The sequence below is a fragment of the Elephantulus edwardii genome, unplaced genomic scaffold (genome assembly GCF_000299155.1).
Source record: "Elephantulus edwardii isolate Elephantulus edwardi_28Jun2011 unplaced genomic scaffold, EleEdw1.0 scaffold00023, whole genome shotgun sequence".
NCBI classification, from domain to species: domain Eukaryota; kingdom Metazoa; phylum Chordata; class Mammalia; order Macroscelidea; family Macroscelididae; genus Elephantulus; species Elephantulus edwardii.
Window position 1 is genome coordinate 5938926 of NW_006399773.1, and position 20994 is coordinate 5959919.

General features: G+C 36.1%; 1 protein-coding gene across 1 annotated transcript in view; it reads left to right on the top strand.

Moving 5' to 3' along the window:
* Positions 1-20994, top strand: part of DACH1 (dachshund family transcription factor 1) — a 581146-nt gene that overhangs the window by 222933 nt on the left and 337219 nt on the right. The window contains exon 2 of the mRNA XM_006882713.1: positions 9908-10023. Coding sequence (XP_006882775.1) covers positions 9908-10023 — 116 coding nt within the window. The remainder of the gene's footprint in view (positions 1-9907; positions 10024-20994) is intronic.

Consider the following 20994-nt stretch of genomic DNA (forward strand, 5'->3'; position numbering starts at 1 on the left):
TTCTCTGTGCCCTTCTGTTTGCCAGAATACACTATGCGCTCCTTGAAGGCAAGGACACCATCTTATTTATATTTCTAGCACATTTTGCTTGGTCAGGACAATTAACATATAAATTAACAAACAAATATGCCAGTGAGGCAGCTTGCTAGTGCTTAGGGCTGGCCTCTGGAGCCAGAGTGTCTTGGTTCACAACCTAGTTCTGTGGCTTGATATCTGAGGGGCATAGTAAGTTGCTTTACTTTTGTTTGTTTCAGTTTCCCATTAATCAAACAAGGATAATAAGGTACTTTCTCAAAGTTTTGTTATGAGTAGTCTAAGAGCTAGATTGCATCAGAAATGATATTCAAGTAAACAAAACCACTGCCTTTAAGTAAGTTCCAATCTATAAGGAGCTTCCATCACTTTCTAAGGAGGTATATCTTCATGGGGAGAAGAAAACTCATCATCCTCTCGGAATCACAGGTGGATTTGAGCTTTTGACTATTCAATTAGAAGCCAGATATTTTATGCATTATATCATCAGGACTCCGTAATAGATGGTATGGTACTTGACAAATAGTATATAGTAGAAATTGTTTTATTTTCGTTTCTACCATAAAAAACAAACAAACAAACCCAACCCAAAAAACCAAACCCGAAAAACAATTGAGGAATAAGACTTAATAGTTTTGAAAAAAGTCCAGGGGCAAATGAAAAAAGAGGCAGACTCTTGATTAGATACATTGACCAAGTGACTCCACATTGGGCTGACGCATGGCAGAGACTGTGAGAAGGGCACAGGATCAGGTGGCATTTCATACTCCTCTACTTAGGGTTGCTATGAATTGAAGCCAACTCAAGAGCACCTAACAACCACATCACAGAAAAGAGTTAGTTATTGCTTTGAGAGAGGAGTAATATATGTATGTTAGATTCCAGTGGAAGAATATTTACAAAAAGGAAGTGGTGGACATCTGGGGTGTTCCAATGGCATAAAATATGCAATGTGTTACTTATTGTTCAAACAAAATAGGTATAGTGAAATATAATACAAGCTGGGCTGCAATCCCAAAGGCACAGGGTTTGAATCTACTAGCTGCCCCATGAGAAAAGAATGGGCAGGCTCCTGCCGTGAAATTCACTGCCTCTGGAAATGCCCTGGAGGGACAGCTATGAGTCATTTCCACACCAAACAACAACAACCACTGTTATTGGAAAGGCAGCTTTGCAACCATAGTCTGTAGGAAGTTAGCTGCCACCCAGGGCAGCATTTCAGGTGGTTCGAATTCAGAAGCAGCTTTTTTGGAGAAAAATTGGTAGTCTCTTCTTCCCTGGAGAATCTCTCTGAAAAGTCAACCATGAGTCCATTACACTGAAGGGCAATGAGTGAGATCACAGTCATTTGAAATGAAACTTGAAAATGCAATACATTTTTTTTAAAAGAAAACACATATTGTTTTCCAGTCCATAGATTGTAATATAAATTTTATAGATACACATTTCAGTTTGAGAAATTTTTAATATTGAGTTTAATTTTTAAAAGACTATAGCTTTCAGATATAACAGAAACTGCAAGAAGTAATAAAAGCTATTTCTAATGTTAAGGATATTATATTAATTCACTCTAAGATTGACCTGACTGATATATTTAGTGGACATTAAAAAATTAAATACTAGGTAATCCAAAATAAGTAAGCTATTAGACAGGGACTCATTTTATTTTTTCAGATTTTCATTAGTTGTTAGTATTTAATGTTAATACTTAATTTAGAAATGCTTATGTAGCCTACTCACTTTTATGTATTTTAAGACTACTTATTTGGAATATTTATTTATTCAGTATTTAATAGGTTCAAATTAATTGAAAAGTTCAGGCATTTTGTAAATTCCTTTAAAAACAGGTTTTATTATGTAAATTTCCTGTAGTGTGAGTTTTCAAGTCAAATGCAACAATATATTTTTTATGAATAGAGTAGTTAATTTTAACCCTTTTATTTGCTTTCTGACATACTTTGGTCACGTTGTAAGGAGAGACTGGTCCTTGGAGAAAGACATCATGCTTTGGAGGGTGGAGGGCAGGCACAAGCGGGGAAGGCCCTCTGGGAGATGGATTGATTCGGTGACTAGGGCAATTGGGATGAGTGTGTCAGAGACAGTGAGATTGTTACAGGACAGAGCAGAGTTTAGAGCTGTTGTACGTAGGGTCACTATGAGTCGCAAGCGACTCGACAGCACAACAACATTAGTTTCACTTTACTTACATCAGTCTTATGCTTTGAGTAATTATCAACTCATGTTTCTTATAGCTAAATAAAAATTAGATTAAATGACCATCTGCTTTGTAAACTTATCACTTTTAACAGAAGTCTATTCCCTTTGAGTAATAACTATTTCTTTTTGCTCTGGTAGATGCTACTATATTTTGTATCTATACATTTTCCTGTTTAGGTATTTCATTTAATGGGATCATTTAATATTTATCCCTTAATATTGGGCTCATATTTGCTTTTATGTGGTAGATGTGTAAGTACTTCATTCCTTTTTATGGTTAAATAATATTCAATTGTGTATGTGCCTACCACATTTGGGTTATCATTTATCTTTTGATGGAGACTTGAATTGTCTACTTTTTTCTTTCTTTTTTTTTTTTTTTTTTACTATTCTGAATGTTGATGCAGTGCACATTGCTGTGCAAGTACTTGTTTGTATCCCTTCCTTAAAATCTTTTAGGTATTTTTCCAAAAATTTCTGAGTCATGGGGTGATGACTTAATTGCGTATGTTTAATCTTTTAAAGAAGTCCCCAGGTTTTCCACAATGGATACACATCAATTTAAAATACCATTAGCAAATGGGAAGATTTCTCTTTCTTCATATCCTCGTCAGTATTTACTATTTTCTGTTTTTGTGGTTTTAATTTGCACTTTTAAAATTAAAGATCTTAAGCATTATATCCTGTGTTTATGCACAATTTGTATCTTTTTTAAATAAATCTTTTTAAATTGTCATTTTAACAAAAGTTTACAGAAAAGTTAGATTTTCATTCATTCATTGTTGCACAGTTTACCCCCTCTCTCTGTCTTCCCCCTCCCCAAGTTGACGTTTTTCTTTTCATTAGTTTATTTACAAAATTCTAATACAAATTCGAACAAATTCTTTCAATTTCCCTCACCGCCCCACCCATAAATTGTACAATCCAATGATTTATCACCTCCTTCCCTTTACACCCACATCCCTCTTCTTCCAGCCTCTCCCACCCCTCCTGGATCCTTACACTCATTCTATAATAACAGTCTTATACAGTATATATCCTTGTGGAACTGAGTTAGTGCACTCAGCATAATGCTCTCCAGTCCCTCTCAAGTTAGGTATAATTTACAAAATTGTTGCTCCTGCATGCTGCATAGTATTCCATTGTGTGAATGTGTCATGATTTCTCAATCCATCATAAGAACATGGAAACAGCCCAAATGTCCAACCATAAACAAATGGATTGAGAAATTATGGTACAATTTGTATATCTTATTGGCTTAATTAAGTGATTTGCCATTTTTTGATTGGTTTGTCTTTTTGGAATTGGGTGGTGGTGATTCTGTATGTCTCCTGGATATCAAACACCTATCAATTATATTCCTGAATGTTTTCTTTAATTCTGTAGTGTGAAAACATTGTGGCTGGTGTTGAGTAACAGCATCTGACTTCCATTAACTCCACAAAGCTGAACAGTTCTCATCAACAACATCCACAACACAAAATCAGTTCTAACATGATCATACTTGTTCCCATACCTTCTTCTACCAATTCTAACAGCATTCATCCATCCCAAGGCTCTTAATTCTCTGGTACTGGGCCCCCTAGTTCATTACTATGGCCACATAGAGCTCATGGACCATATTGACAGTTGGGGAGTTTATTAAAATGTTATGATACAATTCTTCATTCAGAACATCTTTTCATGCATGTTTGCAAGCCCTGTGTCCTGTGGCTGTGAGGCTCTGGGTCAGTGTTACACAGCTATTTCAGCCTGTCATATCTTATGCCAGTCTACTGATCTCCACCACTCCTGCTGCTGATTCTCACTTCCTTCTGCACAGGAATTTCTGGTCCCAAAGGACGCTCTCCCACTCCTTGTTTCTTAGTATTATGATTCTAATTTTCTGCAACTGAGTCTGCTCAGGTTAAGCCTGGCAAGATGGCAAAACTGATGAATTCCCTCATTACTGGTCTATATACTTTCTTTACATGTTTTTGTCTAAAAGGTGCTGTTTACCTCATTCACTTTATTAGTATAGCCCAATCCAGGCATGTGGTGAACGTCAAAGTCAATGACTTGGACAGGCATTTTGAACAGTTTAATGCCCCACTTGTAGTTGTTTCTTTAACTACAGAAATTTTTTTTATGTTTCTCTTTCTTTTTAAAAAAAAATTATTACTAATTTTAATGAAAATTTACAGAGACTTTGGATTTCCATTCATTCACTGTTGCACTTTTCTCCCCTCCCACCCTCACCCCTAGTACCCTACCCTCTTGGAAAAGTAAAAGAAAAATTCTTTCATTGTTTTACAATCCCTCCCCTCCCAGGTCCACTCCACTATGCAGCATTTGCTCTGGACTCCTGTCATGACAAACATACCTATTTACATATCCCTTTTAAACAGTTTTTTCCCATATCTGTTTCAATTCAATATACGTTATTGAACCCATCTTTCTCAGTGTCCCCCCCCAACCCCGATATCAGTCCTGTTTTACAACAGTGGCACTATGCAGTATTTGTCCTTTTGTGACTTAGATACTTCACTCAGCATAATGTCCTCCAGGATCACCCATTTTGAATAATATTGCATGAGTTCCTTGTTTTTCAATACATAGTATTCCATTGTGTGAATATACCAGAGCTTCTCTATCCATTCATTTGTTGATGGGCACTTAGGTTGTTTTCCAACTTCTTGCTATTGTGAACAAAGCCACAATAAACATGGGTGTGCATACATCTGCTTGGATGTCAGTTATGGTCTCTTTGGGGTATTCCCAGTAGTGGAATTGCTGGGTCAAATGGTATCTCTATTTGCAACTTTTTCAGAAAGTGCCATACCACCTTCCACAGTGGTTGCACCATTTTACACTTCTTTTAAAAATAATTTTTCCCCCACAGATTATTTACATTTTCTGTGTTTGTATATTTATTTCTTTAGTTTAATGTCTTTATTACTTGTCATGAAGAAAGAGTTGAGGGGGTTGTACATTTTGCATTCATGAACCGGACATACGGATGCTTACTTCACATGTCACTGGGAGATGTTCATAAACGCTTATCCAGTGGAACTGTATTTTGGCAGTTGTCAAAGAATAGTTTTTTTTAGTTAGATTATAATGTAACATTATGGAAAAATATGTGTGACAGGGATGCACAGCGACAGACTTTGACCTGTTAAGTCCAGTCTGGGTGGCAATGATGGTGCTAGGTTAAGTAGGGTCATCAGGGTCAAGACTTCTCCCTTTGGTTGTAGAGATGCTATGAGACCGTCTGACATTCATAGGATTCTGGGTCTGATGGGAGCTTAGAGGCAAGAGGAAAAGTGGTGGCCTTACCAGAAGCCCACCACTGGGCATATCAGAGATCCTGAGTATAGGGTAAGGTTAAAATCTGTTGTTCATAGGGTCACTGTGAGGTGTTGTCAATGCAATGACACCTAAAAGTAACAACAAAGAGTAACATACAGAAGTTACAGATAAGTGAACCTAACTGAGACTAGTAGTAAGAAACTACATTGCAATCCTGAAGGCTTGTAGTTTGAATGTACCAGCTGCTTCATGGGAGAAGGATAAGCATTCTCTTGCAGTGTGATTAACTGCTTCTAAAAACCAGCTAACGAGTTATTTATGAGTTAGTTTTGACGTGGTGCACCTCTGCTACCACCCCCAACATAACAATAACTGAAAGTACAGGGAGGAGTCTTGTTTCTGTTAAAAGCTAAACCATCTAACTATTAGCTAAGATGTGTGAGTATTTCCATGAAGTTTCTATACCTATTCATTACCTTTCCTTGTTATTTGACATCTTGGATTTAAAGCAATAGTAAAAAGTCTACTGTCTGTTTGGTACATTAATAATATTAATTATTATTGTAATAATTAATGGCAATAATTAATAGCTAAACTGCACATAAGAGTAACACTAGCTGTGATGTCACAATAATGATGTGAATCAGCATTATTCTCAGTTGTTTGGCTGTTGCATAATGATGTAATTTGGCAGGAAAGTAATGGGGAAAGTTGGCAATTGTGTAATGATGTAGTCATTCTATATATTGTGTTCTCGTGTGCTCATCTTATACTTTTATTCTGGGGAAAAAATAGATGTTCTCACTCTAGCTTTATCTTTGGAACCTAACCATATCAGTAAGTGAGGAGGGAGCCTAGTGGTTTTGTGATTAGGAAAAAGATTAAGTGCTGTGACTTATTGCTATGAACTTTTTCTCTCTGTCTCTTCCATCCTTTGCATATATATCTCCAGAAGTTGTTCTCTTGTAATTGTAGTTTAAGCCCCCAGTAGGTTGTTAGTTGGTGGCTTTAAAACATTGCCACTACCAAAACAATTTTATTTTAATGGAAAGCTTTAAAAAAACCTTAAAACATCAGTATAAATACAATGAATAGTGATACTGTGGTAGACGGGCAGGAGAAGTTTGGAGTGAGAGCAGTCCACTGGGTCTATTCAAATCACAGCTGGAAGAAAATGCTATTATGTCCTGAGTGAAGCTGGTGAGGACAGCTCCTGTGGTCTGAATAATAAACTACTCAAAAATGATTTCATTTCCTTTAAAAGCAAAACAAACTAAAGGGCTAAAATTTTAACCATTAACCTCTTTTTCATTTCCTACTTTCTCTATGGTTTCTTGCTTGAGCTCTCTCCCTATCTCCATTCTCTCGCTTCCTTGCAGGTGTATATTTATCTTTACCTTGTGACTCAGCATCTCAAACACTTCTGGTTTTTCTCTATGCTTGAGACCAATGGAATGAATGTCGAAGGTTCTTGAGTGATTTGGAGGAAGTTACTTAATAAATTTGTTTCAAATGTAGTTAAATTCATGCAGGCACTAAGCTAAATTTTAAGACACAGAGACATGTTGGCTATATTTTCCACCATACAGTCTTGAGAGTGGGACAGATAAGTGGATTACTAATTGCTAGTGCAGGAAGAGTTACACTAGTTGTTCTTGCTAAATTAGAGTTATTTAGCATAGAGTATCATAGTAAAAAGAATCACAGACCAGAAGAGTGATTATTCAGAAGGCTGATGAGGCTTTAACCAGGTAAAATGGGATGAAGGTGGGTGATAATGAAAAAGGCTTTGATGGCAAAGGGGGAAGCATCTATAAACTTAATGTAAATAGGAGATCAAGGTAATGCAGGAAGCTGTTAATACATTTATTAGGGCCAAATATAAGTCAGGGATCTAAGAATTATAATGATGAAACTAGAAAATAGGCAGGGGCTTGGTTTGGCGGGCCTTTGATATCTTGAAGTGAATAGAAGCATGCTCAAACTTGAATTTTAGAAAAATTCTCAAAGCAGTGTGGAGAATCATCTAGACTCCGGAGTGAGACAGTGGGCATAGAATTGTTTGGAGATCTATTACAATAAATCAAGTAAGAAATAAGGGCTGGATCTAGGAAATGGAGTAGAGAGAAAGGAATGAAAAATAATCTTCAAAGAGCAGATATTTGAGAACACAAGTAAAAGACACAGTTAGGTCCTGCACTGTTGGCATACTGAGTTTATTTGTTGGCATATTCTCTGAGCCAGGAAAAGGGTATAGGTTTTAAGGAGGAGGACACTTAACTCAGATGCTGACTAGCTAAAACTTGTAGCACTGTAGGTTTTCCAAAGAGAAATTCCTTGTGTTTGGTAGCTGCCATTGAGTCAGCTCTGACTCATAGTTGACTCTCTGTACTTCGGAATGACACACTGTCTGCTCTTGTGCCCTCTTCACAAACCTTGCTAAGTTGGAGCCCATACCTGCAACCACTGATTTCTCCTAGACATAACTGCAGTAGATTTGCATCTTTCTGAGACCTCAGAGGAAGAGTAGAGATTTAGAAGCATATTTTGATTATCAGTTCCAAGCAACTAAAGGACAACACTAGGAAAGATCACTCTGGGAGAAGGGAGACCTCAAGAGAGCTGTTCCTAGGTCTCAGACAGATAGCAAGAATTGAAAACAAACAAACAAACAAATAAAGACCACGACCAACTGAAGATTGAAATAATATGGAAAAATTAGAAGCAGCTAGAGAGATACTCAGAAAGGAATAGTTTCCCTATTGGTTAACAAAAACGAAAACAAAGACACAAAATCCACTTCGATCACACTAAGTCAAAAGCCCTGTTGGATATGATTCTAGGCAAGTTGCCTTACTTAGCCACTATTCCGTTCCTTTCTTATTTCAGCTTTTTTGATAACTGCATGCATATCTACTGCCATGTCTTCCCCATCATCTCTCATTGTCATTGCTGTGGGATCATTTTCTGCTCACTGCTTATCCTAAGTGGGTTTTGAAAGTTGTAAATGGAATGGGAGGCACCTGCCCAACATTCCCCTGCACAGTGGCTGCGAGGTTGGAGTGCTAGGGATCATGCCCTTTGATTTAGCACAAGTGCAACTCTGTTCTTTTCCTAGTCTCACTCATCTTTCTGAATTTTCTTCTAAATGTTTCTCTCTGTTTTGATTTGATATTTAGCAAGTTCTCAGCTCATGGCACCCTGTGCTTGTACAGTAGAGCTTGCACATATAGTTTTTAAAGTTATGACCTTTAGAAAGCAGATCAGTAGCACCTCTGGTTGGGACTGAACCACGAACCTTTCAGTGTTCAATCTGTTGGCATATAGAAATTGATACTAGATGCAAAAGCATATTAGGAAAGTATATTCATGGTCCCGGGGCAGAAAGTGTCAACCCAGTGCTAAGAATGCTGATATTCTTGGTGCCATTTTCATGCAAGGATAGTGACTATGTATCTCACCTGCATTCTGCTTTATAATTTAAGAAAAAAGATTAATCTATTCAATAAGCTTGTAAAGGACAAACACAGCTAAAACACAAAGCATTTTTATTTATCCTAAAGGCAGATTTAAGATGCTCCACTGCCAGTTTTTCAATGATGTCCTACAAATAATCCCAAGCTTTTCTAATTTATTTTAGTATATTAAAAGCAAAGCAACCTAGTGCGACTATTCGTTTAAATAGAATAAGGGTTAAATGATAACTTGACTTATCTTTGAAATGACAAAAAATAAAGAAATTGCAAGACCTTTTCACACATTAGATATGTATTGTCATTTATCATCTAGATATCAGGCTAGCAGTGCGAAGTAATAAAACATATCATCGAAAAATGTGCTATAGGTCTGAATCACTCTTTCATTCCACCTCCCAGCTAACTGTAGTATTAAATCAAACAAGCAGAACATTTCCTTAGGCAGCCATTGCCTTTTAATTTCCTGAAGAACCTTAAAATATCATTCATTACAAGTACTACACATATTTGGTTTTTAAAAGTCTCATAAATCAATAGCAGGCTGACTGTAATAATTATTACAAGTTAGTGCATAATTTTCGTGCTGAAGGCTGCATGCAGAACTTTAGCATATGCAAACGAGGCAATTCAAACTGTGTATAGATATTAATATGAAGAAGCAGGTAACGAGGTGCAGGCTATGAATTATGCATCAGGAGTGGCTGATCTTCAATGAGGAAAATGAATTCAGCATGTAATCTAATTAGTGATGGAAGTCTATTACATCGACTGCAAAAGCAACCGTCCTTGAAACAAATTTATTTACAGTCCATGTTACCACTTGAAACAACTTTGAAATGATGTGTAAGACAACAGCTTAATTGTAAAAATTTTTTGTTTGTTTGTTTCAGTTCTAGACCTGGAAGGCCCCCTAAGAGGACTCAGAGTGTCACTTCCCCTGAGAACTCGCATATCATGCCACATTCTGTCCCTGGCCTCATGTCTCCTGGTATAATCCCTCCGACAGGTAAGAGTATAACTTATTTAAACAGAAAATACTAGAAATCAACTAATACCACTGCATTTCTGTACACCCAGACTGACGCAGATATTCAGAGACATCAGTCATATTTTGCACATACTAATATACTGCTGCTGCTGACTGTTTTAAAGCTGTGTTATGGTCACTGTCATTCTTTATTTAAAATAATATGCAAGAAGTTTAATTAACCATATTACTAGGAGTTATTTCAATTAATCTACTCAACAGTGTTAACCGACAAATTATTATCCTGGCTTTGCTTTTAAGGAATGGGTTTTGCAAGGGAGAGCATATGACTTTCTCAAGGTCACTCAGTTGGTAACTGTCAGTGGCTATTCAAATCCAGGTCTTTGGATTCTAAATATATCTTTCATTCCATAAACAAAGCAAAACAGTTACTACCCAGTCAAATCTGACTCGTGGTAACCCAGTGTGTGTCTTAATAGCATTGCACTCCATCGGTTTTTCAAAGACTCTTCTCTTTAAGAAATAGATTACCAGTCCCTTCTGCCCAGGCAACTCTGGGTGTGTAAGAACTGCCAACGTTTCTGTTTCTACTAATTGTCAAGCACTTAGCCATACGCACCACCCATGGATGTATCTCTTTGAAAAAAACACAAATAGAAATGTATCAAGCAAAAGACAGTGAGTACATTAAATTAGAGATCTTTGTTTAGAAAGAAATGATAATTCTTTTATTAGGCTATACTGTGAATAGTTTTCCATTATAAATACTTGATGAAAAATTTTAATTCCTAGAATATTTTAAGTGTGAAAGTAAAATAGCAGCCTGGTCCATGTAAATGCTGAACTATAAACAATTTTAATAATGTGTTACCTGTGAAAATATTTTCCTGCCACTTGAATGTCCGTATTAATTATTTTATTTACTTACACATGTGCTTGCCCAGTTTCTGTGGTGCTCTGCTGGGAACTAAGCCAGATCCATGCTCATACTGAAATGATAATGAAATCGCTTCTATATGTACGGGAGTTCTGATGGGATCGTTGGTACAGAGTTGCACAGAGAAACGGAAGGTAATTCAAGGCTATCAGCAACTCCATGGTAGAAAAATAGGCAGTTTCTTTCCATGAGATTTACAGCTTCTAAAAACTCAACAGAGCGTCAACTATGAGTTGGTTGTTTCAATTTGACAGTGAGTTTGAAATTTTCTGAATTACAGATATAGATATATGGATCTCTGGTGGCCTAGTAGTAAGAAACTGCACTGCAATACCAAAGACATGTGGTTCAAATCCTGAATCCACCAGCTGCTCCATACATCCAGGAGAATGGGCAGCTCCTCTCGTGCAATTAACTGCCCCTGAAAACCTTCCGGAAGGTCAGCTGTGGGTCATTCTGACTTAATGGTATCCACCAACAACAATTATAAATAAATATATGTAATTTTTGCATTCATGCTTGCTAAGGATCTAGACACATAAATACATGTTATCATATAACATAACAAAAATATGTTGTTGTTGCTGTTATGTGCTGTCGAGTCACCTGGGAAAATGAGAAGTCTCTGTTTTTCCTTCTGAAATTAGTCAGTGTTATGTTTTGTTCTTTTTATAACAATATCTTTTTTCCATGCTGTAATAGAATCATGGGTAACTCAATTTCACATTCCATATTTGGTTAAATATTTCTTGAAGGCAAAGACTGTTTCTAACTCACCTTTATTTCCTTGACAGCCTCTGAATAAATTCTTGTGGACAGTTATCAGACATGAATTGAATGTGAAGCTATTCACTCATTTTCTAGATTTAATTATTTCTTTAGTGACACCCCAAAGGACTTTGACAATAAATAATTTCATTTCATATGGAGATTTGTATTTGATGCTAATTTTGCAGAGGTAAAATTGAGACGTAAAAAGGGTATCAATGGCTGAAAAAGAACCAATGGTAAAGTTAATATCATCATTACTGTATTAATTTATGTTTTTCAAGTAAATGCATTATGTTGTCTTAAATTGTAATTCCAAATCTGGGGAAGAAAAAGAATTTTAAATCCTTTGTGGTTTATATTTAAACGAGCCCCAGTGGTCTCCTGGGTAGAGTGGTCCTGCCAACCCAAAGTCAAGAGCTTCGACTTTGTCAGTTGCTTCAAAAAAGAAAGCTGAGCAATCTCTTCCTGTGGAATTGTACAGCCTCTGAAAATATGCTGAAGGGTCAGTTAGGAGTTGCTTCTGACTCAACAGCAGTGAATATGTGTCGTATATGAGTATTAGGGCTTATATTTAGGTAAATTACTGAACAACCAACCACAGGTAGAAACGTTATTTTCCCCATACATTTTATAGTTAAAAGGCTTGGTCATCTTAGAAAAAAGACTTAAGACTCTGACTTAGTCAGACATTTCTCAGGGAATTATGTTTTGGAGATTTGAAAGCATGGTCATTTTAGTAATCATTATTCTCTTTTTGGTGAGTTTGTGTTGACTCATACATGTTACTAATCAGAGTAATCTTATGAGAGAAAAGTGTTCTGGATTGTACTAATAGTAAAAAAAAAAAAAAAAGAAAAAAGGAAGATCTGGTTCCAAATGATCTGCCAGTAGTCAATCTTTCAAAATGAAGGCAGTAAACACTTCATTACCACAGCAAAGATGACATAAGAAGATGTCATAATAATTGACACAAGCACTTAACTTTAGGGCAAGTGAAGTTTGGGAAGATCTGTAGTTTATATGTCACAATGAAAAATATAAACATTATACAATTTTTAATGAAGCACTGTCTAAAATGTTTTACACATTTTCCTAGCTTATTGAACAGAGACACTGAAGATAATTTACCTCAGTCTCATTGTAATGGACATTCATATAAATGAAATTGCTGTATGTATTTCAATTGTCATGCCATTATTCCCAAACAATCCTTATTTTGTTACATTTATTCTTTCTAATGTATTGTGAACCCCAAAGTCAGGGCTTCTGTTATGCTTATTAAGAATTATACTGGAAAAAAAAATCTTAAATCTCCATGTTCTAAAGAAGGCTGAGGAAATGGAAGTATTGGACTATTCAGTGTGCCATAAATTCTATGTAAGAGTTTTAGGTGGGATCTATAACTTACTATTGCCCATTTAATTTACATTTAGCTTTTAAAGATTGTTACAAAGAGTTGAGGCCTCCAAGAGTTTGACACTGACATGTGAATGGTGTTATTATAATTAATATGATTGTCTTTTTATATAAAATCCCACCAAATGGAGAAGTTTCTGGTTTAAAAGAATACTGACCAATTTCTCCATTGCCACATACTGAAAAGGTATCATTTACTACAGGTAGTTCTTGGACTGCAAACTACTCCATGCTTAAATCATTCTTTAAAATGTAGTGAACATTTTTCTTTGTGGATAGTAAACTTAGTGCACTATTGTATCCATAAAAAACCCTTAAACATTTCCAGATACACTAAAAATATCTTTAACATAATAATACAGTAAGGATTGTAATGATGCTTTGATGTGTGTCACAAGCAGACCTATTGTTATTACAAGCTATTGTATATATCTCAGATTTTTTTCTATAATTATATTTTATTAATTTTCATAAACATTTACAGAGATTTTGGGTTTCCATTCATTCATTGTTGCACCAATACCTCAGATTTTTAATGTAAGAAGCTTTGCACTGTATTCTCAACAACAGATTCAAACCTAGCAACACATACTTGTAAGGATGGCACTGGACCAGACAGTGTTTTGCTCTGTTGTAGACAGGGTTGCTAAGAGTCAGAACCGACACTGTGACACCTAACAACATCAGGCTTTCTGGCCTTGGGTCATAACTTTTGAGTTGTAAGTGGATCAGATGTTCGTAACAGGAAATATGTAAGAATCAATTTCTATTTGCTGTTCTTTTAAAATCTCAACTTAGTTTAAATGACAGTTTTGTGTGGGTTTTCCCCCCCTTTCTGAAATAGAGAAAGTAAAATGTGTGATTTATATATCAATATTTTTATAATTATTTTATGACATTTCTCTATTAATGGATTTTTTGTGATTTTTAAGTTTTTTAAAGAGTTTACAAATTTTATTATTAATCTTTTAATATATTTAGAGTACATATTTCTAAACCCAGAAAAAAACCCAAGAATACAATAAAAATATAAAACAAAAAAATCCCAAATAAACCCAAAATATATTTCTCAGTTCCCTTCCAAGATTTAATTTGTGAGCTACCTATAAATGTTGATTCTAATTTTCCACTTAGAGTAGCAACATTTTAACAATTTTTAAAAAGCTAAAAAAAGGCAAATTTGTCTTCCAGTTAGTTTTGAGTATAAAGAAAATTTCTTAATTTAAAATTTTCACAAAAATCCAGCAATTGGTCTCTAACCATCCTTACTTGTCACCAACTAAAATTAAAGTTAAATATATACCTAACTGGAAGTTTCTGTTTTCTGGAAGAAAATACTACTGTCTTTACATTTCAGATTATAATAGTACTATGTATGTTCTTCTTCTTCTTAGTACATATCTAGTTGTTTCCAAATTATACTAATCCTGTGTACAACACAATGAAACACTGTCTGATCCTACACCATCCTATAATTTAAAGAGAGAGATTGAACAAGATAGCAAGACACACACACACACACACACACACACACACACACACACACGGAGAGGGAGACATGGAGAGGGGTAGATTGCTCAAAGTGTGTTCATTTGTTTATTTTATGCTGTTGTTTTGTTGTTTGAGCGTTCTTGTGTGTAACCTTAGAAAGAGGTGTGGGCAGATGGTGATAATTTCCAAATTTATGGTTGTCACTCGATGCCATAGCAACCAGAAGTTGAAGTTAATGAAAGAAAGAAGGTTCTTTGTAGAAGTCTCATAACCCAAGACCTCCCGCAGTGCTCGCTACATTTATTTGGACTAAGCACTTGTCATAAATCATTTTTAATAATAAATATCTGCTTGGAATACGTTCACCCTAACAAAAGAGTTCCAACAACATTCATACTTTTTATAGAATCATGTCTGTTTTGCAATTAGGGAGAGGGTTATTTAGGAATTCAAAATACGCTCCTCTTGTGCCAGGAGTACAATTTGAATAAAGAATTTGGCCAACTTCCTGATTTTATGATTACAGCAGAATGCAGGCTAGTTTTGAAACACAAATCTTGTATATGTCTTAACAGAAGCACTTTAGTGAGTCTTAAGTATTTACATTTAACATTAAAATTTTGAAAAGCTGTTCAATGCTAATATATTCTGTACTTTTTCCAGTACATTCAAATAAAATCATTGAATATTTTATCTTTTTATATCTTATATATCTTTTCTCTTATGTCCTAAAGACATAATCAATTTAGAATCAAGGTAAAGAAAGTCATTCTAAGAAAGCAATTCTATACTAGCACACACTAATATTTATGAGTATTTAAAGCTTGTAGTTTTATCATTTGGGGAAATTTACTAGAAGAGGGCAATGGTAATATAGAATGAATCTCACTAACACATATTTATCTTGAGAAAAAATAGAAATGTTCTCGGGTGGATTTGCAACTCAGAACATATTTTCATAAGACGTGTTCATTTTTCTGTTAAGTAGCTCTAACCAGCAACAGTATCTGAACCACCTCTTTTCATAACTGCAGGCTTTATAATATTTAAAATGCATTAAACACCTCGATTTCTCAGGAGAGAATTCACATTTTTGAATTTTTATGCTCTATATTGAGAATTTTATTGTAATAAATTCATTATACTCTATGGGGAAACTCCTAAGGAAATATAACCAAGATACACAAGTAAAACAGATATAAATGGATTAGTCTTCACTAATAAAGATGATGAAGTACTAACTACCTTACTCGAAGAGTAAATATGAAAGTATAAAGTATTTAAGACATTTCTCTTTTAGTAATAGATATTTGTAGGTCTTTTCACACACTTGAACATTCATATCATGTATTTGGGGATGTTAGTAACAGGAGCCATTCTTTACAAAAAACTGTCACCTTGGGAAAGGTAGAGTACGCCAAGGAAAGGGTGGCCCTCAGCTGGATGGTTTAACACAGTCACTGTAACAATGGGCTTGAACACTTCAGAGTTCATGAATGTGACACAGGATAGGGTAAGATTCCAGTCTCTTGTTCATAAGGTCGCTATGAATTGTAGCTGATCTGAGATCAGCTAACAAGAACATACATACGAAATAGGCATAAAGAACATACATGCTAAATAGGTATAAAGATTAATCACTAATCCTATTTAGGTGGTTTTTATAGTTATCTATGAAAATTAGACGCATACTGTTTCTAGTATTGTTGAAGAGAAAGATTAAGATATCTTCCTTTCCTTTTCTTGGAAGGCTAGTGAATATATTAAGGAGGCTTAGTGAGAAGCTCTGGTTGTCTAGTGGCAAGAAGCTGCACTGAAATCTCCAAGGTATCCGGTTCAAGGCCACCGGCTTCTCCCAAGGAGAAGGATGGGCAGTCACTTCCCATGCAGTTAACTGCCTCTGAAAACCTGCTGAAGGGTCAGCTATGGGTCAGTGGTTAAACAATTGGCTGCTAACCCAAAGGTTGGTGATTCAAACCCACGAACTAATTCACTTGAGAAAATCTGCACCAGTAAAGAATGAAGTTTAGGCAGCCCTATGAGGCAGTTCTTATTTTTTTAACATGGTCACCCTGAGTCAGAATCCTGCTTGATGACACACATAAAATGTATAAATATTAAATTTGACCTTTTCATTTATTTATGTAATGTTTAAACTTGTATTGTGCACTGTATCAGTTTTCCGTGACTGCTGTAGTGAGTTACGCCAATGTGGTGCCTTAAAACAAGACTCTTTTTTTTAAAAAAAAAAGGAAATTTATTAATTTTAAAAGTTCATAAAATATAGCAGTTTGTCTAACAATGTCTTCATCCTTACTTTTATAACAACTAAAGACAGAGGAGTTAAAGACATTCTTTCCTAGAAGTTCGTTTTCCTCAAGAAAAGTAGTGCTATTCTCTCACTGTTATGGAGGCCAAAAATAGACTCTGTGGGTCAACAGTGAAAAGTTGGCAGTACTGTACTCCCTCTCAATACTCCTAGGGAGTAGTTGTTCTTTGTTACTTCGAGCTTCTAATGTTATTGTTGCTGTTGAGTTCCATTGAGTTGGACCGACCCATAGCTGACCACCCAGTGAGTATGCAGACACAGTGACTTGTACAGGAGGAAACTGCCCATCTTTCTTCCCCGGAGCAGCTAGTGGATTTGAGTCATGTTCTGGAAGCATGGTGGTTCCTTACCACTAAACTACCAGAGCTCCCTTCCGATATTTCCACTTGCCTGTTATAGTTGCTGGCATTTCTTGTCTTGTGACTGTGTTACTTCAATGTATTTCCATTTCGCCATCATTTTCTCTTTTCAATGATCTCTGATGGTGTAATTTGTAATATATTGCACTGCTAAACAAAGTGTCAGTAGTTTGAATTCAGCAGCTGCTTTTTGGGATAAACATGGGCATTCTCTTCCTCAAAAGATTAATAGCAACGGGTTTATCACTTCTCAGTGTGTATCAATGTATGTGTGAAGCTTCCCTTCGCCTCTCTTACAAGATCATTTATGCTTTTGTTTAGGAACTATCAACAAACCATGGTAATCTCCTAATTTCAAGATCTTTAACTTAAAAAGACCGTTCCCCCCATGTAAAGCTGTGTTTAAAGCTTGTATTCTGTGCAATGTTATTCTCTGTGAATTAGCAAATGAACATAACTTTAAGGATCATTATCACCCTTCTGCACACTTTAGCAAATCACTATTATGGTGAAGAAATATGCACACACTTTTAGTCTCTGTGAGATTGTGATCAATAATGTTCATTTCTGGGTGCCTATATCAAGAATACTGTCTGACACACAGCAGATATTCCATTTAAAATATTCATGAAATAAATATAACTAACATGGCTAGTAAAACCTTTCTTAGAGAAATTATTAAACCTCAGAGTTTGTTTGTAGTTGTTGTTACATGCCGTCAAGTCGCCTGCGACTCATAGTGATCCTATGTACGACAGCCCTAAACCCTACACTATCCTGTGCCAAACTCCGACACACCTACCTCATTACCCCAGTCACTGAATCAATCCACTTCATAGAGGGTCTTCCTCTCCTGAACTGTCCCTCCACCCTCCCAAGCATGATGTCCTTCTCCAAGGACTAGTCCCTCTTTGCCACATGACCAAAGTATGTGAGATGAAGCTTCAGAATATTTGCCTCCAAGGAGCAGCCTGGTTTCAACCTCTTAAGGATAAACCTGTTCATTTACTTACTAGTCCATGGTATATTCAATACTCTTCTCCACCACCACAGCTCAAAGGCATCAATTCTCTTTCTATCCTCCCTAGTAATTTTCCAACTTTCTGACTCATAGTAAGTAGTTGTAAAGACCATGGCCGAAATCAGATGCACCTCAGCCTCCAGAGTGACACCATTGCTCTTCAGTACTTTGGAGAGGTCCCTAACTGCAGAATTTCCCATTACAATTTGTCTTTTAATTTCCTGGCTGCTGGTCCCAAGAGTGTTGACTGTGCAGCCAAGCAAACTAAAAGGTTACACATGTAAAATTGCTTTTATAAATTAGCGTCTAAAATCTTATCTAAGTACTGTTAGACTGAATAGGTCCAGATTCTAGAAGTTGGCTGAATGTCATATCCTAAAAAAAACCCGAAACATAAAACCAAAAAAAGGTAAAAGAAACTGTCCTATGTTTGTTTAATAGCTATTGTGACTGAATTGAAAAAAAATTAACTGATAAAATTGTATGTGGTTGTTTTTGTTGATTGCTGTCAAGTTAAGCACAACTCATAGCAACCCTATTAACAAAAGACCGAAATCTTTTCTATAACTATTGTCATTTCTCAAAGTTCATAGAGTTTCCTGAGGCATGTTCTTTAGGAAGTAGATGCCACACCTCTTTCCAAATGTGTCTTAAACTGGGAGCTCCACCAAATACTGTACACCATGGGTAACTTGTGACATTTGACACCCTAATGGCACAAGGTTAAGCATCTCAGCAACCCCAGGTTACCTCAGTACAGCATATTGACAGAAGAGTACTGTACCACTTAGAAAAATGTTCCTCCAAAATATAATAACTGACTTTTAAATAGAAAGGCCCTCCCTGAGGTCTTGTTGACTCTAAACAAAAGGCTTAAATTAAAAATAAAACCAAAATAGCATTTTGTTTTTATGTGCCATTGAGTTGCCTGTGACCTGTAGTGACCCTGTGTACAACAGTTCTGAACCCTTTCCTGTCTGTCCTGAGGAGAAGTAAAATTTACAAGAACAAAATGATGACATAGAATGCATTAATCCTTAAAATTCCTGTCTTTCTGTCTGTGTGTTCTTCATAAAATACACATATGTAGATATTGTAAAACCTTTTGCTAATGTCCATGTAGCAATAAAAAGGTACACACAAAAATTTAAAGTACATTTTAAATTTTATTACCGTATAGTATATAATTATCAAGCATTAGATTTTTATTTATACTCATAGTTCCTAGTTATAACTTAATAAATGCGCGCGTGCACTCACACACACACACACACAGAGTGCTGGAGCGTGCGAGCTCTGTGGGACTGTGGTGCTCTAAGAGTGTAATCCATAACGAGCTGAGCTGCTAAACTAAAAATAGGACTGCTTTGGCACTCTGAACCCACCAGCAGCTCCCCAAGATGAGGACTACCTCCTCCAATGTTGTTTACAGGCTCCAGAACCCCTGTGGTGGGTCAGCTATGAGTGAGTCCTGACTCCATGGCAGTGCATTTCCCTTTACTCTAGTCACTAGTAGGGAGGTGCATTGCCAACCCAAATGGCATGGCTCTCTGTAGTTTCAATCCACCAGTGACTTCTTGAGAGAAAGATAATCAGTCTCCTCTCATATGAGTTACTAATCCTGAGAAACTACTAGAGGGGCCAGCTGTGAATTGAATCTGATTTGACAGCACTGAGAAAGAGAAAGATTCTAATCCTTAAGAACTAGAATTCTGAAAACCCAGCCTTTCTGTAAACTTTCATTAGAATCACAGTAAAAATAAGAATAAAAAAGCATTATAATTGTATTTGCCTGCAATATTTAGTTCTAGAGGTAATTTAATAATAAATACTTGCATAAATTAGCTCATAATTTAAATACAGGTATTATTGTTGTTGTTAGGTGCCATCAAGTCGAGTACGACTCATAGTGACCCTTTGAACAAAAGATCTGAAACTAGTTCTGTCCTGTACCATCCTCATACTTCTGGACACACAAGAACCCATTGCAGCAGTCACCATGTCAGTCCACTCGGTTGAGGGTCTTCCTCTCCTTTGCTGAACTTCCACCCTTCCTAACATCATGTCCCTCTCCAAGGAATAGCACCTCCTAGCAGTATGTCCAAAGTATGTGAGGGGGAGCCTCTTCATTCTTGTCTTCAAAGAGCACTCTGGCTTCACCCTTTCCAAGACGTAACTGTTAGTTATCTTGGCCGTCCATGGGATGTTCAGTCCTCTTCTCCAATACCACATTTCAAAGAAGTAAGGTTTTTTTCTGTCGTAGTTATTCACTGTCCAGATCTCAGATGCATGGCAGCCATTGAAAAGACCATGACCTGAATCAGACACACCTTAGTGCTCAAAGTGACATCACTACTCCTCAATAATTTGGAAAGGTCCTTAACTGCAAATTTTTCCAGTTCAGTGCATTTTTTTCCTGACTGCTCATACCAAGAGCTTTAATAGTAAATCTAGTGCCACAGAGGAAGAAATTGAGAATTTTTTACCAAAATTTTACCAAAAGTCTAAAAGTGATGGAACATGCAAAAAGAATGTGTTAATGATAATTGGTGACTGGAATGCGAAAGTAGGAGACAGTGAAGAAGGAAGAGTAGCTGGAAAATATGGGTTTGGAGATAGAAATGAAGCTGCAAACAGAATGATTAAATTTTGTATTCACAATGAT